Here is a 21230-nt window from a genome sequence, read left to right on the forward strand (position 1 = left end):
TGGGGTGCGTGCCCGTGACTGTCTGGGTGTGCGTTGGGCAGGCATGGGAGAGGGATGTGTGGATGGCTCCGGGGTAGGGGGGGACGGAGCGCTGCAGGAGAGTCACTGCTGCCGTCAGGGAAGAGTCCATGGACTGCAGAATCCTGCGTTGGTCAGACATCGTTGCTGACATGCCCTCCATGAACGACACCATCTGCGTGAGCAGTTTAGTGTGTCCATGGATGACATTCAGCACCAATGCCTGCCCAACCTGCAACTGCCGCAGTGTGTCCACAGACTCTTCACTGAGGGCAGCAGGGGTGACAGTGGCAGGGGGTGCGGTGCCTGGGCCGAAGGAGACATGGTGTGCCTCTGCACGGACAGAAGGGACGGGAGCAACTGGGAGGGTGGAGATGGTAACGGAGGAGGCGGGGACAGATGTGGGGATGCTGTCAGGTGTTGTTGCAGCCTCCGCCTCCTCGGGGAGGTCAGCGTCGGACCCGTCGGCGTCGTAGCTGGTATTGCCTCCAGACAGGTCCTCAGACTGACTCCCCACGCCCTTCGTGCCACTGGCTCCTTCTGATGACTGGTGGCACTGTTGCTGGGTCCCTCCTCCAGGTCCGTGCAGGTGTCTCCCTGCGGATGATGATGCTGTGGGCAAGGAGAAGAAACCGAAATGCATCAGTCACCTGTATACATCTGACACATGAGCAAAAAAAAAATTGGTCACAGTGCATATCAGGCAATGCATCATGAGTAACAGCTAGATTACTCAGCACATATGTAAGTCCTGTACTGCCCAGTTGGTAGACCCACTATGCCACTTGGACACCAGGAAAAAAATAACACACCAGGCCACAACTTGAATGAGAAATACACTGAGAAGCTAGTGTTTGTGAACCGGTGAGCACACCAATACAATGAAGTCATGCCAGCTCTTGTTTATCCTGAAAGAAACAGTAGTGGTGCACCCAAGGTAAACTAACACACCTCAATACTCAAGGTGTCACCACACTCAGAGACCTGTAAGTACTTTGGAACACAAAACGAAAAAATGTTGGTACGTTGGGACTCACAATACTTTACACAATCGACATGTTTTGAATGTGCCAATTCGCCATTTCGTGAAAAGAACACTCATGTGCCTGCGTGAAATATGTCTCACAAGGCAGTGCACACAAAACTACATTTACACTGTCATTGAAGAAGCTGGCACCTTTTCTAAGAAGCCACTGTTAGAAATAAATGGTGTTGCCGAAAGTACATATACATGGGCCCACAGTGGTCTTGATGTCTTGAGACTCGTTAGTTTGTATCACCAACAACAAAGGAGTCTCACAAAATCAAGACCACTGTGGGAACATGTATATGGAGAATCTGCAACACCATTTAATTCTAACAGTGGCTTATTTGAAAGGTGCCAGCGTATTCCATGAAAGTGGAAATGTCGTTTGGTGTGCACTTCTTTGGGAGACATCTTTCATGCAGGCACATCAGTGTTCTTAACACAAATCATCAAATTACAACATTTAAAACATGAAGAACTGTTGACAAGTGCTGTGAGTGCCAAGGTACAATTTTTTTAGAGTAACAACCTGATTACACAGTTGGCTACACATATGACTTACTGCCTGTCATCTGGAGTGGCACACATGTACACACCCAGGACAATGCATAAGCTAATGGGCCTGCAATTGGGTTGTAAAAAAGCATAGCTGTACTGTGGAGACACCCTCATGGCAAGCCAGAATGTACACACAGATGTCAGCACACAAAGTCCAAACTGCGTTGCATCTGAACCACACACAGGTGCCAAAAATGTATGAGCAGGAATCCTGTTTTTAAGAAACTGACACAGGCTGCAAAGCACGAACATTAAGCTTTGGCCAGAATCACAGGGGCACTGCACGGTGATTCTTTATACAGCCAATTCTCACACACTGGTCAGACCTGGCAAGGAAAAATCAGGGTTGCCCATGTAGGCCTCTCCCGCACAACCACCCATACCTGAGTCAATGTGATTGATACAGATCAAGAAGTGACACCTCTTATTCAGGGTTACAAAAACTGTGCACTGGCAACACATATTTGTGACAAACAACCATCAACAGATTGTTGTGAATAGCCACACAGGCACTGCCCAGTGTGAGTATGCACAATCAAAATGGTGTATCCCTGTCCAGTGGACACATGTAGCACACATTTGAAAAATGCAAACTAGGCCACGGAACAATGCCACAGAGGCAGACCTATCCAGAACCCACAGTGAATGTGCACAGTGTTGGATGACACACATAATTAGGAGACCAGGGTGTCTCAGGGGACTGTAGTGGGCACACTGCTCCGTGTACCTGGAATGAGCTGACTGTACCATGGTCAACCGTCATGGCACTATGCATATCTCCCACTCATGCACATCATGTCTGAGGCCACAACATTGGTCATGCATGGTGCAAGGGTGTTCAGTTGAAACCTCACACGCCTATGTTGAGAATCATCATCAGTGCCAACAAATATGGACCCCCAACATAGTGAACAGGTCATGGCACAGGCAAGGTACCAACACCAGTCACAGACCACCCTCCCACATGATGCAGAAAGCAATGTGCACTTAGATTTACTGGCACCCTAGATGACCATGTGCAAATGTGATTACACACAGACCAGGGGACACATGTCAAGGAGGGTAAGGGATGAAAAAGAGCACCAGGTGACATTGGGAAACAGAAAATGCACTGCACATATAAACTCTGTTAGTGTATCCAGGCTACAGAGCACTTCCAAAAGCTGGTGACACATAACACAACAAACAGCCATGTACCTACCCCCTCCTTGCTGCAGTCTCTCCTGTAACTGCCTATCGAGGTCAGGGAATACCACCGCCAGGACACGGCTCATGTGGGGGGTCAGGCGTCGGCGGCCGCCGTGGGGGCGAGGAGTGTCGAGCCCCAGCTGGACCCGGGTGATCCGCCGGGTCCAGCACCGGATGTCCTGCCACCTCTTGCGGACCTGTGGCAGCTGCCGACGACGCTCCCCCACAGATCTCACGGCCCTGACAAAGTCCCGCCAGATCTCCCCCTTCTCGTAGGCAGTTACCTGTCAGGATGACAAAGTGACACAACATCAATACACCTGCTCCATGTCCCAGAGACACACATTTGAGCATCTTTGAAATGTTGAACAGGGCATAGGATGCAGACAGGAATTGCATCATACACAATAAGAAAGTGGCCTGTGTGCAAGCCCCAATGCACTAAATGGCATTGAAAGTCAACAGGTGGCATGAGGGGTGCGACACACTCACTGATCATGCCACACACTGTGCAGCACATGCAACAGCAGGCTGATGGCCAGCACGTGCCAAGCAGTCACATGTCCCACTCCACCGATGCACCCTCAGCAGACTAGACAGACACACCCAGGCACAGATCACTCGCCTGTCATTGACAACAGCGGATACAACCCTCACTCTGCACATGTGCCACTTGCCAGTGGGGTGTCACAGGTGTCGTGCTAGCTCTGCAAGTCAGACACACAGCACGGCTTACTTGTCACATCAGATGGGTAGATCTGTTGCCTCCTCCATGCAGCTGTGGTGCAACACTTCACATAGACACTCACCCACATATCAAGGAACATTCACACACATCAATGTCCATGAGGTCGTACACATCATTTGGACACTCTCACCACAGGTCCACTCAACTCATACACATCTGTGGGTACAGTCACCTGTCACACCGGGGGGACCACTGAATCACCTCAGGACAATAGTAAAAAAAGCCACCAAGGATTTGCCAGGCTGAATGTGTCATGCACTATGCAGTGAAAGTCACAGTAAGCACAATGCAAGTGAGGAGTGCACACAGGAACTACATCATGCTCTGCATGAGAGACATCAGCATGTCCCCCCGGGACCCACTCTAAACAACATTGCATGTCTGTCACACCTGGACACAATATTGACAGTCACACAACAGGTGCATAGGCAAAGGTAGTGGAGTCAGCACTGACCTGCTCCCCTGGTCTCCCATACAGCTTGGTGTACTGTGGGAGGAGGCAGTCCAGCAAGGCCTCATTCTCCTCCTGGGTGAATGGCTGGGCCCTCTCCACAGTACGTGACATGGTCCAGAGGAAGCAGAGACAGCAGCAGTGTGGTCGACTCAAAAGTTGTGCAGGCAAGTGCCCTCTCATGGGTTCTAGCTGCCTTATATCTGTGTTGCTGAGGGGCATTCATTTTGAGGAGTACACAGTGATTGGTCAGAATCATTAGCATCGTACGTTTACTCCAATGCCTTTAAACATACACCAATGACACCATTCGCATCGTTCAAATTTTGAGAATCATGTCAAGTCAACAACCACTTTGCAACATTGTATTTTGTGGCCAACTGACTGTTCAAGGACACCTGATGGCCACATTTCAACTGAAAACTCTGTATCCATGACAACCAGCATGCATTTAGGGCCTAATACTTGTCCCTTATGTGTCCCCTATGTCATTTTGAAATCCACACACAGGTACGGTGCATTTCACACGTACCCCTATGGCACCAGTACAATGGTGAAACGAAGCGTACACATGCAATGATTGCAGGTGTATGGTGCGTTTCACATGTACCCCTACGGCACTAGTTGTACGGTGCGCTGCACACGTACCGGTACGCACTATTTGGACGGTGTACTGCACACGTACCCCAATGGCACTAGTTGTACGGTGCGCTGCACACGTACCCCTACGGCACTAGTTGTACGGTGCGCTGCACACGTACAGGTACGCACTAGTTGTACGATGCGCTGCACATGTACCGGTACGCACTAGTTGTACGGTGCGCTGCACACGTACCCCTACGGCACTAGTTGTACGGTGCGCTGCACACGTACTGGTACCCTCTAGTTGTACGGTGCGCTGCACACGTACCCCTACGGCACTAGTTGTATGGTGCATTGCACACGTACAGGTACGCACTAGTTGTACGGTGCGCTGCATACGTACTGGTACGCAGTAGTTGCACAGTGCGCTGCACACGTACCGGTACGCACTAGTTGAACGGTGCGCTGCACACGTACCCCTACATCACTAGTTGTACTGTGCACTGCACACATACCCCTACAGCACTAGTTGTACGGTGCGCTGCACACATACCCCTACGGCACTAGTTGTACGGTGCGCTGCACACGTACCGGTACGCACTAGTTGTACAGTGCACTGCACACATACCCCTACGGCACTAGTTGTACAGTGCGTTGCACACGTACAGGTACGCACTAGTTGTACGGTGCGCTGCACACATACAGGTACGCACTAGTTGTACGGTGCGCTGCACACATACCGGTACGCACTAGTTGACTGTTCCAGGACACCTGATGGTCACATTTCAACTGAAAACTCTGTATCCATGACAACCAGCATGCATTTAGGGCCTAATACTTGTCCCTTATGTGTCCCCTATGTAATTTTGAAATCCACACACAGGTACGGTGCGTTTCACACGTACCCCTACGGCACCAGTACAATGGTGAAACGAAGCGTACACACACAATGATTGCGGGTGTACGGTGCGTTTCACACGTACCCCTACGGCACTAGTTGTACGGTGCGTTTCACACGTACCCCTACGGCACTAGTTGTACGGTGCGCTGCACACATACCGGTACGCTCTAGTTGTACGGTGCGCTGCACACGTACCCCTACGGCACTAGTTGTATGGTGCGTTGCACACGTACAGGTACGCACTAGTTGTACGGTGCGCTGCACACGTACCCCTATGGCACTAGTTGTATGGTGCGCTGCACACATACCCCTACGGCACTAGTTGTACGGTGCGCTGCACATGTACCCCTACGGCACTAGTTGTACGGTGCGCTGCACACGTACTGGTATGCACTAGTTGTACGGTGCGCTGCACACATACCGCTATGGCACTAGTTGTACAGTGTGTTGCACACGTACAGGTACGCACTAGTTGTACGGTGCGCTGCATACGTACTGGTACGCAGTAGTTGCACAGTGCGCTGCACACGTACCGGTACGCACTAGTTGAACGGTGCGCTGCACACGTACCCCTACATCACTAGTTGTACTGTGCACTGCACACATACCCCTACAGCACTAGTTGTACGGTGCGCTGCACACATACCCCTACGGCACTAGTTGTACGGTGCGCTGCACACGTACCGGTACGCACTAGTTGTACAGTGCACTGCACACATACCCCTACGGCACTAGTTGTACAGTGCGTTGCACACGTACAGGTACGCACTAGTTGTACGGTGCGCTGCACACATACAGGTACGCACTAGTTGTACGGTGCGCTGCACACATACCGGTACGCACTAGTTGACTGTTCCAGGACACCTGATGGTCACATTTCAACTGAAAACTCTGTATCCATGACAACCAGCATGCATTTAGGGCCTAATACTTGTCCCTTATGTGTCCCCTATGTAATTTTGAAATCCACACACAGGTACGGTGCGTTTCACACGTACCCCTACGGCACCAGTACAATGGTGAAACGAAGCGTACACACACAATGATTGCGGGTGTACGGTGCGTTTCACACGTACCCCTACGGCACTAGTTGTACGGTGCGTTTCACACGTACCCCTACGGCACTAGTTGTACGGTGCGCTGCACACATACCGGTACGCTCTAGTTGTACGGTGCGCTGCACACGTACCCCTACGGCACTAGTTGTATGGTGCGTTGCACACGTACAGGTACGCACTAGTTGTACGGTGCGCTGCACACGTACCCCTATGGCACTAGTTGTATGGTGCGCTGCACACATACCCCTACGGCACTAGTTGTACGGTGCGCTGCACATGTACCCCTACGGCACTAGTTGTACGGTGCGCTGCACACGTACTGGTATGCACTAGTTGTACGGTGCGCTGCACACATACCGCTATGGCACTAGTTGTACAGTGTGTTGCACACGTACAGGTGCGCACTAGTTGTACGGTGCGCTGCACACGTACAGGTACGTACTAGTTGTATGGTGCGCTGCACACGTACCGGTACGCACTAGTTGTACGGTGCGCTGCACATGTACCCCTACAGCACCAGTTGTACGGTGCGTTTCACACACTTACAATGGTAATACAGGCGTACACATGCCAGGAATGGAGGGCTACGAGTCGCACAAGAATGTCCATCAAGTACTTGTCAGTGCATACTTTCATGTGCAGGCCCTAGGTGTGGCAGCCAGTGATATTGCACAGGTCATCTCATAAAGTTGCACAATTGATGTGTGATGACCTGTGGACACATGTCATGTGTGATGGGGCACTATGTGGCACACATCACCTTGACACTTGCCACATGTGTGTCTGTAGTCCAACTGTGTCATGCACATCAGCAGTGGGATGGCACAGTCATCAACACCTGCACCTGTCTCCTGATGCCAGGGACAGGGACACTCTACCAACTGACATGTCACGATCAGCGTGCCCCTTTTTGACTATGTCAGATGTGTGTCATGTGTTCCCATGAGCTTGCTGTCAGCGTTCCGTCAACTGCATCTGCTGTTGGTGCATCCAACATGGGTCTGTGTGGAGATGGCCATGGCACACATCTATGCACACCATGCCACATGTGCATTCCCATGGCTGTAGGGTCTGTGTGCATCGGACATCATATTTTCCCAGGCATACATGTCTGCGTTGTTTCAATGGCTGTGTTTTTCTGTTGTCACGTGTACCCCTTCATCGCAATGTGTTTGATATGTACATTTGACATTCCATGTGACCTGTGCATGTGCCTTGCAGTCCGCTGTCTGGATGAGATGACATCCTTCAAATGCAGCTATGTGGATGTGTGTCACTCCGGTGATATCTCTGGCTGTTCACTCAGACTGACCCCCAGCTCATTTCAGGGCATGTCAGGTAGACTTGACAATCAACAGGTGTATCTGGCTTTTCGTAGGAGTGCCAGCAAGCTGGCATCTGTGTCCTGGATGTATTGCACACACCCGACTCCATAGTTGCCTGATGTGTAGTAGCAGTTTAGCATGTGCTATGTTCATTGACATTGATGTTGGCCGACTCTCAATCTTCAATCTTCCTAGCAATGTCTTGCAGGGCACCGCCTGTCCCATGAACAATGCCAGACTTGGCTGCCATGAGGAAACGTGCCTGCATCCGCCGTTACAGATTCACTCGTCAGTTGATTGAGGACTTGACAAACAAGCTGGCACCACACCTCCAACCGCGACACAGGTATCCTACTGAGCTGACACCCAAAATGAAGGTGATGGCAGCCCTACATTTTTTTCCCAAAGGTACGTTTCAATTGACCATAGCTGATGTGGGTAGGATGTCACAGACAATGTTCAGCCGTGTCCTGCGTGATGTTTTGGCAGCCATGTTGGAGCACCTTGATGAATTCATCCAATTTCCTACTCCTGAGGAGTTGACAGATGTCAAGGGTGATTTCTATGCCCTGGGAGGGATGCCCCATGTCATTGGGTCCATTGATGGGACACATGTGGCTTTGGTACCACTACAGGCACAGGAGCAAGCCTATTGCAATAGAAAACATTACCACTCAATAAATGCCCTTGTGGTGTGTCTTGCTAACATGCTGATTTCACATGTCTGTGCACGTTTTCCAGGATCAGCACACGATGCCTACATCATGAGGCGTAGCAGGGTGCCACAAATGATGCTGCGGCTGCACAACGAACGAGCATGTCTTGTTGGTGGGTATACTCTGCTTGTCCTGTGTGTTGCGGTATCTTTGGCTCTTACGGCATCTCATGACCCACTGATTTACATGATGTTTCCATGTAGGGGACTCTGGATATCCCAACATGCCATGACTGCTGACACCTCTCCGCAACCCATGAACAGCTGCAGATCACTGGTACAACAATGCACACGGGCAGACCAGGCGAGTGATTGAGAGGACCTTTGGACTCCTGAAGAGCCGATTCCGGTGCCTTCACAAGACAGGCGGGTCCCTCCCATATGCACCGGAGAAGGTCTGCCAAATCTTCCTTGTGTGCTGCATGCTGCACAACATGGCAGTTGAGAAGGCAGTGCCACTCATCCTGGATCCGGATGAGCAGGAACATCCACCCGTGGAGGATCAAGGACTTGGTCACGAGGCAAGTGATGAGGAGGAGGAGGATGATATCCGGAGTCAGCTCATACGCAACTTCTTCTCATAATGGTGAGTCACTGGGTATGAGTGTGCAAGCTTGTAGCATTGAGTGGCATGTGTTGCAATGTGTGTGTCCAGCTGACTGAATGCAAAGTGACTTTGATGTGTGTTCTGATGTGTCACTCGAGTGATGATGTCATGCCACACAGTTTTGCAGAGAGACTTTTTTGGAAATTTGCATGTGTCCAATATTGTTCATGTTTCGTAAATGACCATGTGTGCGGGGAGAATTGTTTTAGGTGACTTCTTGTGTGTCTGTCATTCCCAGGTTTTTGCGCCTGTTGTCTGCTTGTGTCATTGTTGTCCTCCTGCTATTCCTCATGAGGATTGCAACGTGTGCAGAATCAGTGTTCCATGCACAGACATGTGGAAATGTCAGTTTGGGTAAGGATTGCAGCAAGGCTTTTTGGTGGTGGTACGGGCTGGTAATGTGTGGAGACTGCTTCTGTGCATGTTGTGGTACCATGCATACATGTCTCCTCACCATGGAGCATATCACATGTAGCATCACTCACATGACATGATAGTCACCCTTCTTGTCAGTCATCTGTAGTGAAGTGTGGAGTCTGATGAAGGCATCAATGTGTGTAAACCTTGCCTCTGAAACATTGCGGATGGTACGGGTGGACATAGAGTGGGACATCACAACAACAGGCTCTATGGGGAATTGCAGCCTCTCCGTGTGCAGCAGGATGTGTTTGGCTCATCCCCATAACTTGTGTGGCAGTTCATTGGGATTTACATAATCTGTGTTGTGAAGGGGAGGTCCCGCGCATGTCCCACATGTTATGTCAACTGACCTGTGAGTCTGTTCATATGGATGCATTTCCCTTTGTGTGAGTTTGTGGAATAAAGGTGTTCAGCACAATCCAAAGTGCCTCATCTCTGTCACTGCAGATCTCTTGCCAGTTTGCATGCGTCATCTATGGCATAATTGTCAAAGATTGAGCATATGGGTGTATGTCTACTTCGGCAACATGCATGCAGTTCTTCATGGCTAATAATATCTATTATGCATGAAGTACCTGGTTGTGTATGTATTAGTGCAGGTTGTTCCCCACAACGGGGCGTGAAAGCCTGCTGATGGTGTGTCTCCTGTGCGCAGCTCCGCATTTTGTTGCCTGATCCTGTGGCCGTCATTTTTGGTGATTGTTCATACATTTTCTCAGAGTGACCCATGAGTAACCTGACACTCCTTCCTTTACATACACCCGTTGCACTGTGCCTTTCTGACCTCCTTGTCTTTGTGTGCTACTTTTTGCCTAGTTTCTCATCCCTTCCGCCTGCTGCTGCCTCACCTGCGGCACCGCCCCACAGAGTGCCCTGATTCTGCAACCCACACGCCTCCTCAATGCTCCTCCCTTCCCCCTTCACCCATTCTAAATGCTGACAGCCGCTTGTCTGTGCCACTGTTGCGCCAACACCGTGCCAAAGGCAGGACCCAATGCGCCTGCAACGTGCACAGTGCAGGACCCTCTGGTCTTTGCATGACCCACATCACACAACAGGCTCATGCTACAGCCACCCTCCAAGCAATGTCCTCCAGACAATCAACCGCGTGCTATCAGGCAACCCCTAAGTGCACACATGACACCTTCGCATGCTGAGTGTGCAACTCCAACTGCCTACACAGCGCTGCCCCGCCTACCAGACCCTGTCAGAACAACCAGGTCATGTGCCTCCTACTCCACACCCGCTCCGTCCACCAGCACGCCATTGGACTCTGTTACCTCCTCAACACAACAGCCCCACACATCACCTTCATGACAGCAACCTGGACAAAAGCATCCTCAGCACACAACTTCTTCATTGCCATCTCAGACAGATGCAAGATCACCCGCAGGGACGGCACCAACAATCATGGAGGATGAATTGCAATTTATTCCCAAGTACACCCTCAGAGTCACAAATCCGATTTAGCACCAACCCCCTGGCAAACCTTTAGAGTAACAGTCATCTACAGATCTCCAGGCCTACATCCACAATTCCGCTAAGCCATCAACACGTACATCTGCACGCACGCCCTCACCTCCACAGGCTACATGTGACTGGGGGCCAGTAACTTCTTGCTGGAGGAGAACCACACCACCATCCATCATTGGTCCATCAACATTTTCATCTACGTCTCCGACAAGCAACACACTGCCCCACACCCCGCTACCGATCCCCCAAAGATGCTTGATGTGAGTCACCACAGACAAGCTGTGTGGGACAGTCAAAACAACACCATCGCCACACCCTGCAACCTCACACACTGGATCAGCAACTGATCCAACAATCTTGCCACATTGACGGACTTTCCTGTGAAGCACAACAACAGTTAGGCCACCTGGGACAAGGCAGACCTACTGGACTCATACAGATCTAGCAGGACTCTTGTGCAAACCTTGCAGCACAAAGAACCATCATTTACCTTACAGCCCTGGAAAACGCCACACACAGCCATCACCATATCATCAGCAAGGACAAGTGGAGATCCTTCAGATAGGGCCGAGGTCCCAAAACACACCACATCAAGGAGTTCATCAGCATGGTGAGTGAACTGACAGGAGATCTCCATCCAAAAGACACCCCACCCTTGCAAGGCAGATCACATCCCTTGAAACTTTCTACCACTACAAGCTCATGGCCATACACGACAGCCTTGGCACACAGAGGCAGACAGCACTATTATCCGTGGGACACCCCCCCCTCAGGTTCTGGACTCCCGTCAGCAGCAAATACACCACCTGGCTCATGTGCACCATCCACTCTGGCTCTCCATCAGGCCCCTTCCCACACAACATCTCAACCACATCATTCCCCATCCTTGAAGCCCACGTCCAGCGCGTCATGAATGTCTCCTTTGATTTTGCCACATTCCAAGGGAGCTGGAGACATGCAGAGACCCAGGTCCTTCTTAAACAATGGACGGCAGTACCGCAGGATCGCCTTGAACATCACCCTGCTTCCCTACCCAGCAAATGTCATCAGGAAGACACTCAACGAGCAACTGACAAACTTCGTCCACGCAAACAGCTCCAGGCAACCGGCACCAGACCATCTTCCACAGTAATCACACCACTGCAACCGTCATCATTGCCACCACCAACGTCAACTTTGCCATGCTCAACAATAGTGAGACCACCCCCCTTGACCTCTCAACGGCATTCTACACCATGTGCTACCACACTGTCAGCTCACACATCTCCAACACTGGTATCCAGAGGAGGGCCCAGGATTAAATCAACAAGTAGCTCACCAGCAAGGCCCAGGGAGTCGGCCTCCACCCTGCAGCATGTAGTACACTGGGGTCATCTGGCCCATGCCTCAGGGCTCATCTCTCAGCGTGACGATCTTCAATGTCTCCATGACCCCCCTCTCCACCATCACATGCGCACACGACCTCATCATCATCTCGTATGCCATTGACACCCAGCTGCTCCTCAACCTCACCAAAGACCCATCCACTGCCAGATCCTAACTTCAAGAAGGCATGAGATCCGTTGACGAATGGCTGAACATCAGCCACCTGAGGCTGGACTTGGACAGGACTGAGGTCATCATCTGAGGATTGTCCCCTTACGGCTGGGTCAACTCGTTGTGTCCCACTGGCCTGGGCACCGCACCAGCACCCAGTGGCCAGGCACGCAAGCTGGTGTTCATCATGGACTCATCGCTCACAATTACCATGCAACTCACCACCATCTGTACCTCATGCTGCACCACCCTCCGCATGCTGCAAATGATCCACAGATAGATCCACTCCAAGGCAAGACAGACCGTCCCCCAGGTCCACAACACCAGCCGGCTCAACTACAGCACCGGCCTCTACGGAGAACAACAGCAAAACTGCAGGAGAACTTGTCCACTTCCAGGGTGCATGCGCACACCTCATCTTCAACATCCCCCGCCCCAGCCACATCACCGTCCACCTGAGATAGCTACAATGGCTCACTGTCTGCTGCAGGATCACCTTCAGACTCCTCAACCACACTCATGAAGCAGTCCACAACCCCAGACCCAAAACCGACCTTGGATGTCTGTCATCCAACACCCCGTTGGCCCAACTCCGTGCAGCCCACCTTGCCCTGGCCACCATTCATCAGATCCACAGAAAAACTGCATGCAGGAGATAGTTCTCCCACCTTGCCAAACAGACCTGGGACTCCCTCCCCGGGCACCTCAACATGACCCATGACCTCTACACCTTCATGATACTCTTTCAAATTGGTCTGTCTGAGCAGTATTGCAAGCCCCCCCTCAGCAGCTTGAGGCCATCATGGGTGAGTATTGGGCTCCATGTCTGTATTTGGTGATACATTGTGACCCATGTGTGTCCTCGACCGGACTCAGATCCAAGTGTATGGATGGCTGGAGTTAGTTCCACACTCAGGCATACTTTGACAGATCCCCACACGTATGTTGTGGACTCATGCTAACTGACTGCAACATAAAATTTCAATAATTATTTTTTTTATTATACGTCTGCGGCGTGATTTGTGCACAGAAAAAGGTGCAATACAGGGAGCATAGAATCCAAAGTTCACAGGGGGAGATGGGATCCTTGGCATTTGAAGTCATCAGAGTCCAGACCACAGTGTTTGGCATCATTGGTCAGACTGTGACCAGCAAGTCCATGTGGCAGATGATGTCAGTCAATGAGGTGATGCTGTCGCACATGAAGGCCAGGTGCTAGGCCAGGTAACTTGGGAGATGTGGATGGGCCGCTGCCTCTCACTGTCTTTTCCGTGGACGACGCACCTTCCTCGAGGGACCCTCAGATGCAGGCCTTGACGATGCTTGGGACCCTCCGTCGGACGAATCCTCCTCCTCCTCCCTCCATGTGGCTGGTGGTGGTCTTCACCTGGTGGCACAGAGAGGGTTGCCCATGTTGTCGGCGATCCGACGGAGTGAATGGCTTATGTCCATTTGCACCGCCAGGAGCTCAACCAGTCTTGCCTCCATCCGTCCTTGGTGTTCTTGTTGACTGGCGTGTTGCTCAGACTGCTGGTTCTTCATCTCTGTGAGGGTCACCACTACCTGGCTGAACTCCCTGGTGTCACACCGGTATGCGTCCATGATGTGGTGTATGTGTGACATACCGGTCCCTTCAGCTGGCTGGTCAGGTTCTCGCCTCCGGCCGCCTCCACTCCCACCATCAATGCCCACACGAGCCTGGCCTGCTGTTGTGGGCACATCGGGTCTACGGGACCCCTGAGGGATGGCAGTGGCGGTGTTGTCTGCCTCCTCCTGGGTGCCCGCCGCACCTTGTCCCTCCTGGTCAGACTGACTCAGTTGTTCACTGCAGGCAGGGCTCCTCGGTGTCTCCTGGGATGTGAAAGGAATGGGGGTGGTGGGTGGCACAGATGTTCCTGTACCAGGTGCTGCTGGGGCTTGGACACCAGAGGGTCCAGGTCGGTCGGGGTCATCCGCGGAGTGTTGAGAGGCGTAGCTGCCGGTGGGATCAGGTTCCTCCCGAGCCTGGGACTGTGATTCTTACCCCCATTGTTGGGTGGAGATTCATCACATTGCCCTGTGTGTGAGAGACAGACAATGTTAATGCTGTTTCATGCAACATGCATGTTTCATACACATTCAAGTTGGCACTGTTCCTCCAGGTAGTTGTATGTGCCTAGCATTCTCCTCAATGTTCACTTGTGGATGGGTATGTTGCGGGGGACAGATTGATATGTTCTCCTGAGTCTTTGACATGTAGATTTTTGGCATGGATGCTTCTTCGGCTATGTATTGGTCTTGTTGTGTTACATGTCCATTGTGAGAGTGGGTAAATCCATTGCCTGTCCCGGGGGTGTCTGCTTGTGTAAGGGGTGTGTATGGCAGGGCCTGCTGGTGTGTGTAGTGTGATTTGGCACTGGGGATCCCAGGTGATGTAGCTGTCCCCCCATGGAGCATGCTGCCATGACAGTGAGTGTGAGTTCCTGTCCTAGATATCTGACCTTGTTGTCTTGGTGTTTGCACTGGTCACAGGAGGGCCTTGTGCTGCCTACACCCAGGCCGAGTGTGAGCTATCTTGTCAGTAATTTCCCAGTCCCTGTGCATTGCGCATGGTGCATGGGTATGTACCTGGGCCATATGGGATGAGGGCAATTGTGTCTGATTTGGAGTTAAACAATGCGTTTTGTGCCACCCACCCTCCCAGCATACCGGACATCCATTCTTGGGTTGGTGCTTCGTGTAGCATGGGACATAGCATGGCCTTGCTTTCTCAATGGGGCATACACATGTTATTGGCATTAGCGTTGTTTTTGACTGTGGTTCTTGCGGGTGAGGGCTTGGGTGTAGTTGCGTGCATTTTGTGTAGTTGGGGTGTGGATGCCATTACCCCCATGTTACATAAGTTGTTTGAGTACTCACCAGGCTCTGGAAGTCCTTGAAGTCCATGTACTCCCACCGGCGGAAGTAGGGCCATCACATTCTCCTCCCAGGGATGGAAATGTACTGGTCTGCAGGGCCCACCACCTCCTGTGATGTTTCTCTGGGCGTAGTCTTCATTCATTTTTCGCTTGACCGCCGTCCGCAGATCGTACCACCTGGCTTGGCATTCAGTCCTGGTCCTTCTGATGGGTGCAACAGCATTCACCCTATCGACGATCCTCTGCCACAGGCGTGATTTTTCGGCTATGCTGGTCTGTCTGACCAATGTTCCAAACAGCTGTGCCTCGACTCTGATGACTTCATTGACAAGGATCTCCAGCTCCTCCCTTGTGAACTTTGGATTCTTGTCTGTGGGCATGGTGTGAAGTGAGGGTGTGGATGGTTGTGGGTGTGTGGGTCTGAATGTGAAGGTGTGGGTCTGAATGTGAAGAGGGGGTATGTGTGAAGGAGGTTGTGTGAAGGTGTATATGTTAAGGTGGATGGGTGCAGTTGTTGGTGTGTGCTTTCTAGCTGCAGCGAGTCTGTTGCAAAGGCTCATGGTTTGTGTGTATGTGGGCCCTTTTTATTGGTCCATTTTTGGGTGGGCCTCAGTTTGAATTTTTGGTGGGTGTGTTATAAGGGGTGGTTGTGAGTTTGCCCCTCTGTTTGCCTGTTTCGATGTGTCCAGGTCAGTCATTTCAATTTTTTGTGCACTGTAGACATGTTTTGTGGTGTTGTGCGAGTCGAATAGACCCTCCTTGTGCTGTTTTACAGTGTCCGTGGTTCAGTAAGGTACAGGGGTACGAGTCGTACTGGCACACACACCCATGCGTTGTGTATGTACGGTGCGTACACCGACATTGCTATGTACGGTGCGTACACCGGTTTTACGTATGTACGGTGCGTACACCGCCATTGCGTATGTACGTTGTGTACACCGCCATTGCTATGTACGGTGCGTACACCGCCATTGCTATGTACGGTGCGTACACCGCCATTGCGTATGTACGGTGCGTACACCGCCATTGCTATGTATGGTGCGTACACCGCCATTGCTATGTACGGTGCGTACACCGACATTGCTATGTACGGTGCGTACACCAACATTGCTATGTACGGTGCGTACACCGCCATTGCTATGTACGGTGCGTACACTGCCATTGCTATGTACGGTGCGTACACCGCCATTGCTATGTACGGTGCGTACACCGCCATTGCGTATGTACGGTGCGTACACCACCATTGCTATGTACGGTGCGTACACCGCCATTGCGTATGTACGGTGCGTACACCGACATTGCTATGTACGGTGCATACACCGCCATTGCTATGTACGGTGCGTACACCGACATTGCTATGTACGGTGCGTACACCGACATTGCGTATGTACAAGTCATTCCCCGTGTACGGGACGTTTTCCATACAATTCGTAAATCTGAAAGCCGGTCCGCATCGTACTTGTACTGTCGGACTGTATTTTTAGGCTTCGTACGGAGAAGTGTCCAGGTCCGTCTCGTAAAACTTTTCCAGATCTGATTCGTACGGATAGGGCAGATCCGTATGTATTTTTCACATACGAATCGTACTTCATGGGTTGGATGGGACTTGTACGATTCGTACGGTATAATTTACTGATACAGGTCGTACAGACACAAAAAATACAGGATCGGAATCGGCCCCAAACATGTTAATTTACATGGCTATTTTTTTTAGATCTTTAAAAAAAAGTTTGTTTAGTTTAATAGATTGAAATGATTAAATATTAAATTCAAAATTAAGTTAGAAATTCTGTGGTAGTTTTGTATTTTGTTCTTTATAAACACACATTATATTAATTTACATTAATATGTAACATTAAATATTTTTACTTTAAAAAAAAAGTTTACTAAACATTGTACACATTCCCAATACTTTACCATAGGGAGCTCTCCTTTCCAACCACGAGATCTCGGCCTATGTGCACATTACTGTAGTAACATTTTAAATTGCAGGCAGAGACATGTAAGTTTATACTTTGTAGCAACTTTACTACCATTGACTATTCCCCAGTTACAAGTGTAAATTTACTACAAAGTGTAAGAGTAAATTTACAAATGTGGATTTACTAATGTGTAAATGTATCTTTGTGAATAGGTCCCTCTGTTTCATTTCAAAAATAAATCCCCACTTTATGGGGTTGTTTCTGAAAGACAAAAATAAATTCTGAGTGACATGGCAAGCCCACTCATTATTCGGCTGTGATTAAATTATATCACCACCCTTGCACACGAAATCGAAGGGCAATTGTGGTCTTTATAGAGGTTTGATTTTTTCACTGCACAAACTGCGGTACATAGCACCCTTTAATATGATTGATCAATATTAGTTTGCCGGCAGGAAGAAGCCACCTCAGATTGTGGCTGTGATCATTAGAACTGATGTATGGGTAGGCAGTAGAAACCTGCAGTACTCTGGCATCTATGCACACACAGCTTGCAGTGCCAGACTGGCACTTGATAGAATTTTTTAACCTCCATAAAAGGTCAAGTTCCTTTGTTTATTTGTTAATTATAGCCCCATGTTGAAGGGAGAACTCCCGAAATGCATTAGGGCACTATGGTAGCATAAAATGAATAGTTAATAAAATAAGAAATACCAATTTTGACACATGGGCAATAAATATGTTGAAAAACCAATACGGAAATGTGGGTTGTACATGGAAAAATTAAACCATTTTAAGCATTTTCTGCCTATCACTGTGCAGTTGGAAATTGACCCACATCAGTCTTGAGCAATTCCAATTGTGTACTCTCCTTTGGTTTCTGTATTACTCAAAGAAGTGTTGATAAGTGTTTGATAGACATTGCAAAACATATATAAATATCCACAGGTTGAATCTGTGCGGAGATTTGCCTCATTTGCACTGCATTACTCTAACCAGTACACTGGCTCTTCTCTGGTAACATCCACAATTACTAATCTATTTGTCTCTGTCTATCTCTCCTGAAAGGTCTCTCTCTCTCTTGTTTTTTTTCTGCTCTCCTCAAGTCTCTGATCCACTGAGTTCATGTGGACATATCTATTAAGTATTTAGAAGAGAAAGGGTATGGGTGAAAAACACAAAAAGAAGAAAACATTGCTACATATTGCACATAATTTAATTAAACTCACCTCTTGCCAGAGGTCAGGAGATCAAATCCATCATTTATTTTAGTAAAAGGTAAAGTGTGGGTCACCAGTCCATTAAGATCAAATTTTTTAGCCATGAAATCAGACACCAATTTAGGGACAGCATATTTTGTCTTAAAGCCTGAAATAATAAAATTGGATACATTACTGCAAAAGCAGGAAGGGAATATGGCAAAATGTTAATATATCCATGGATAACTTTACATCTTAAAAACATTCATAAAGCCCTCACCTGGAACAGTGCCCTGGGTTTCGGTGCTGCTCTAAAACAGAAACTATATTTTTTATTCTTACTTTTAGGTTTTACATACAGCTCTTACTGCTTGGCATCCACTTTATGAAAGGAGGGGAGGAATTAGGGAAACAGTCTTCGCAATTAAGGGCCTTATTTTGATGTTATTGTGGATACAGGTCTGACCGACCTCCGGTCGGTGGTCCTGACCGCTGAATTTTGATGCGACGGCAAATGGTGCGGTCGCAAGTTCCCTTTTCTGTATGGGAGCTTGTGCTGAAGTCGGAAACCGGCCGCAGCACAAGCTCCCATAGAGGAAAGGGAGTTTTTGTTTATACCTGCAACGCGTGGCAGGCCCCTCACGGAGGCAGTTGGGTGAAGGGGGCCATGCTAGAGGCCCCCTTCTTGTCTGACAGGGTTTCCATGTCGGAAAGCCCGCATGGAAACCCTGCCAGAAATCAACATCGTAATCCGAACAGCGTAAAACGCCATCTATAGGGATTATGTGCCGGTTCCGATTGGCAGACGGGCTCCTTGAGCGAGTCGTAATGTCCGGGTGGTTTCAAAACTGACAGCCTCCATTGTAATGAGGCTGTCAGTTTTTAATCTGCAATGAGGCTCAGCAAGTCTGAGCCTCGTAATGAGGCCCTAAGTTGTGGTCTGTAGGATTTTGACGTCCTTATTTGATGCCAGGAATGTAGGCTGTCAAGAGAAATATTTTCACTCTACTTCAAAATATTGATGGAGCAAATTCTTAAACTATATAGTGCACAATGGAATTGCAAATGCTAATATTTTGCCAGTATGTCACAATTGCAAATTTAGGGACGGATTTAAAGTTTAGCGGGCAGGGTACTCTGCCACAAATATGATGGACTGCCCTATCCTTCAAACTCCTGGTCCCTCCTGCCCCATTTAGAGATTGATGAACCTGAAGCATTTTTGTCAATGGAGCCCATGTTAGCTAAGTCGATGGAAAGGTTATTTTGGAGGCCCAATGTATAGGGGCCAACGGAGAAAGTGTATTACACTGTCTGCCCTATTTATTTGTGTATGGCGTCAGGGTCTTCTTTTCTGTCTATCACTATCAGAAAAAAACTGGTAATGAGGGGACAGAAAAATAAATAATGACCCCCCATACCCTCAGAGAAAACTCCACTTTGTGAGGAATTTTCAAAAAATACAAAATGTTAAAAGTTTGGTGGTCAGCCTTCAAAACCGATGGCAGACATCCACCAAACCTTTTATTCTTTTAAGCGAACCACAGTCATGGCAGTCTCTTTCAATTTAAAGTTCCTTTCAACATACAGAGATGACTGCTAGGTCGGTTGTCATCTCAAAATTTGGCAGATGGTAGGCAATTAAAGGGGTGGATATAATCTCCTCCACCACCCTGTCGATCTGTACTCCATCTATCAAAACGTAAAGCATTCCCTTAGGTTGTGTGTGAGTTTGTGATGATCACTCACTGCAAAACCGGTGAACATCTACAAACTCACATGCAAATTTGCTCCAGTCAAAAGCAGCAGAAAGTGCATTTCCAAAGTCAGAACAGAGAGTAAACACTTAAGTATCAAACGACTTATAGGAGGAAATGTTTCTTCATGGGGAAAATGTAGATGTGTTAATGCACTTTTGAGTAGTTTTGCAGGTTTCTAAGGGTACTCCTAGAATTCGTTGAAAATTCTATTATTGTCAGAACTTTTCTTGAAACATAGAAGTAATACTACAGAACGAAATCCTAATTTAAAAAAAAACTTTTTTTAATCAAGCTTAAAAATTCATCTTCACAGCAGAAGTTGAGGAGGTTCCCGGGGAATAAGCCTTACATATGAAGTAGAAGAAATATCATTTATATATTGAAGAAGATTAGTGAACTAGCAATGTGATTGTGATATAGATGAAAATTTGTCAGATTTACTCCATTGGTGGTGCTTCCAGAAAGGACTGAACCAATCTGGCGCTCTTCAGTCAATATTACATGGTCAGTGATGTCAAATGCCAAGGTTAGGTGGAGAAGTTTAAGGGGCTCATCTTTTCTCTGGAGGAGAGTAATTCTTTTCTTATGTTTCAATTCCATGCAAGGCAAAGCTGAATTAAAAGTAGAAGGATAAGCTGTTTGAGCTGAATCCAAGCATGAAGAGAATGACCATGTGACAATTTTTGTTTTTGAAAGTTGGGATAATTGAAGGCTTTAGCTTCTGGATATTTCAAATGCACAAACATGTGTTGGTAATGGAGTTGTTGAGGTGGGATTAAAGGCGGATGACCCCAGTTTAACATCATTGGTGTATCTCACAAAAACCCTCCATTGGTATCCATCCT

The 21230-nt window shown here is 48.9% G+C and overlaps 1 protein-coding gene across 1 annotated transcript in view; it reads right to left on the minus strand.

Annotated features, from left to right (window-relative positions):
- Positions 1 to 21230, minus strand: part of LOC146866264 (alcohol dehydrogenase 1-like) — a 364524-nt gene that overhangs the window by 32159 nt on the left and 311135 nt on the right. Inside the window, exon 8 of the mRNA XM_085640482.1 lies at positions 18656 to 18794. Within this exon, the coding sequence (XP_085496608.1) occupies positions 18656 to 18794 (139 nt within the window). The remainder of the gene's footprint in view (positions 1 to 18655; positions 18795 to 21230) is intronic.

Source organism: Triturus cristatus, chromosome 2_1, assembly GCF_964204655.1.
Source record: "Triturus cristatus chromosome 2_1, aTriCri1.1, whole genome shotgun sequence".
Lineage (NCBI taxonomy): Eukaryota > Metazoa > Chordata > Amphibia > Caudata > Salamandridae > Triturus > Triturus cristatus.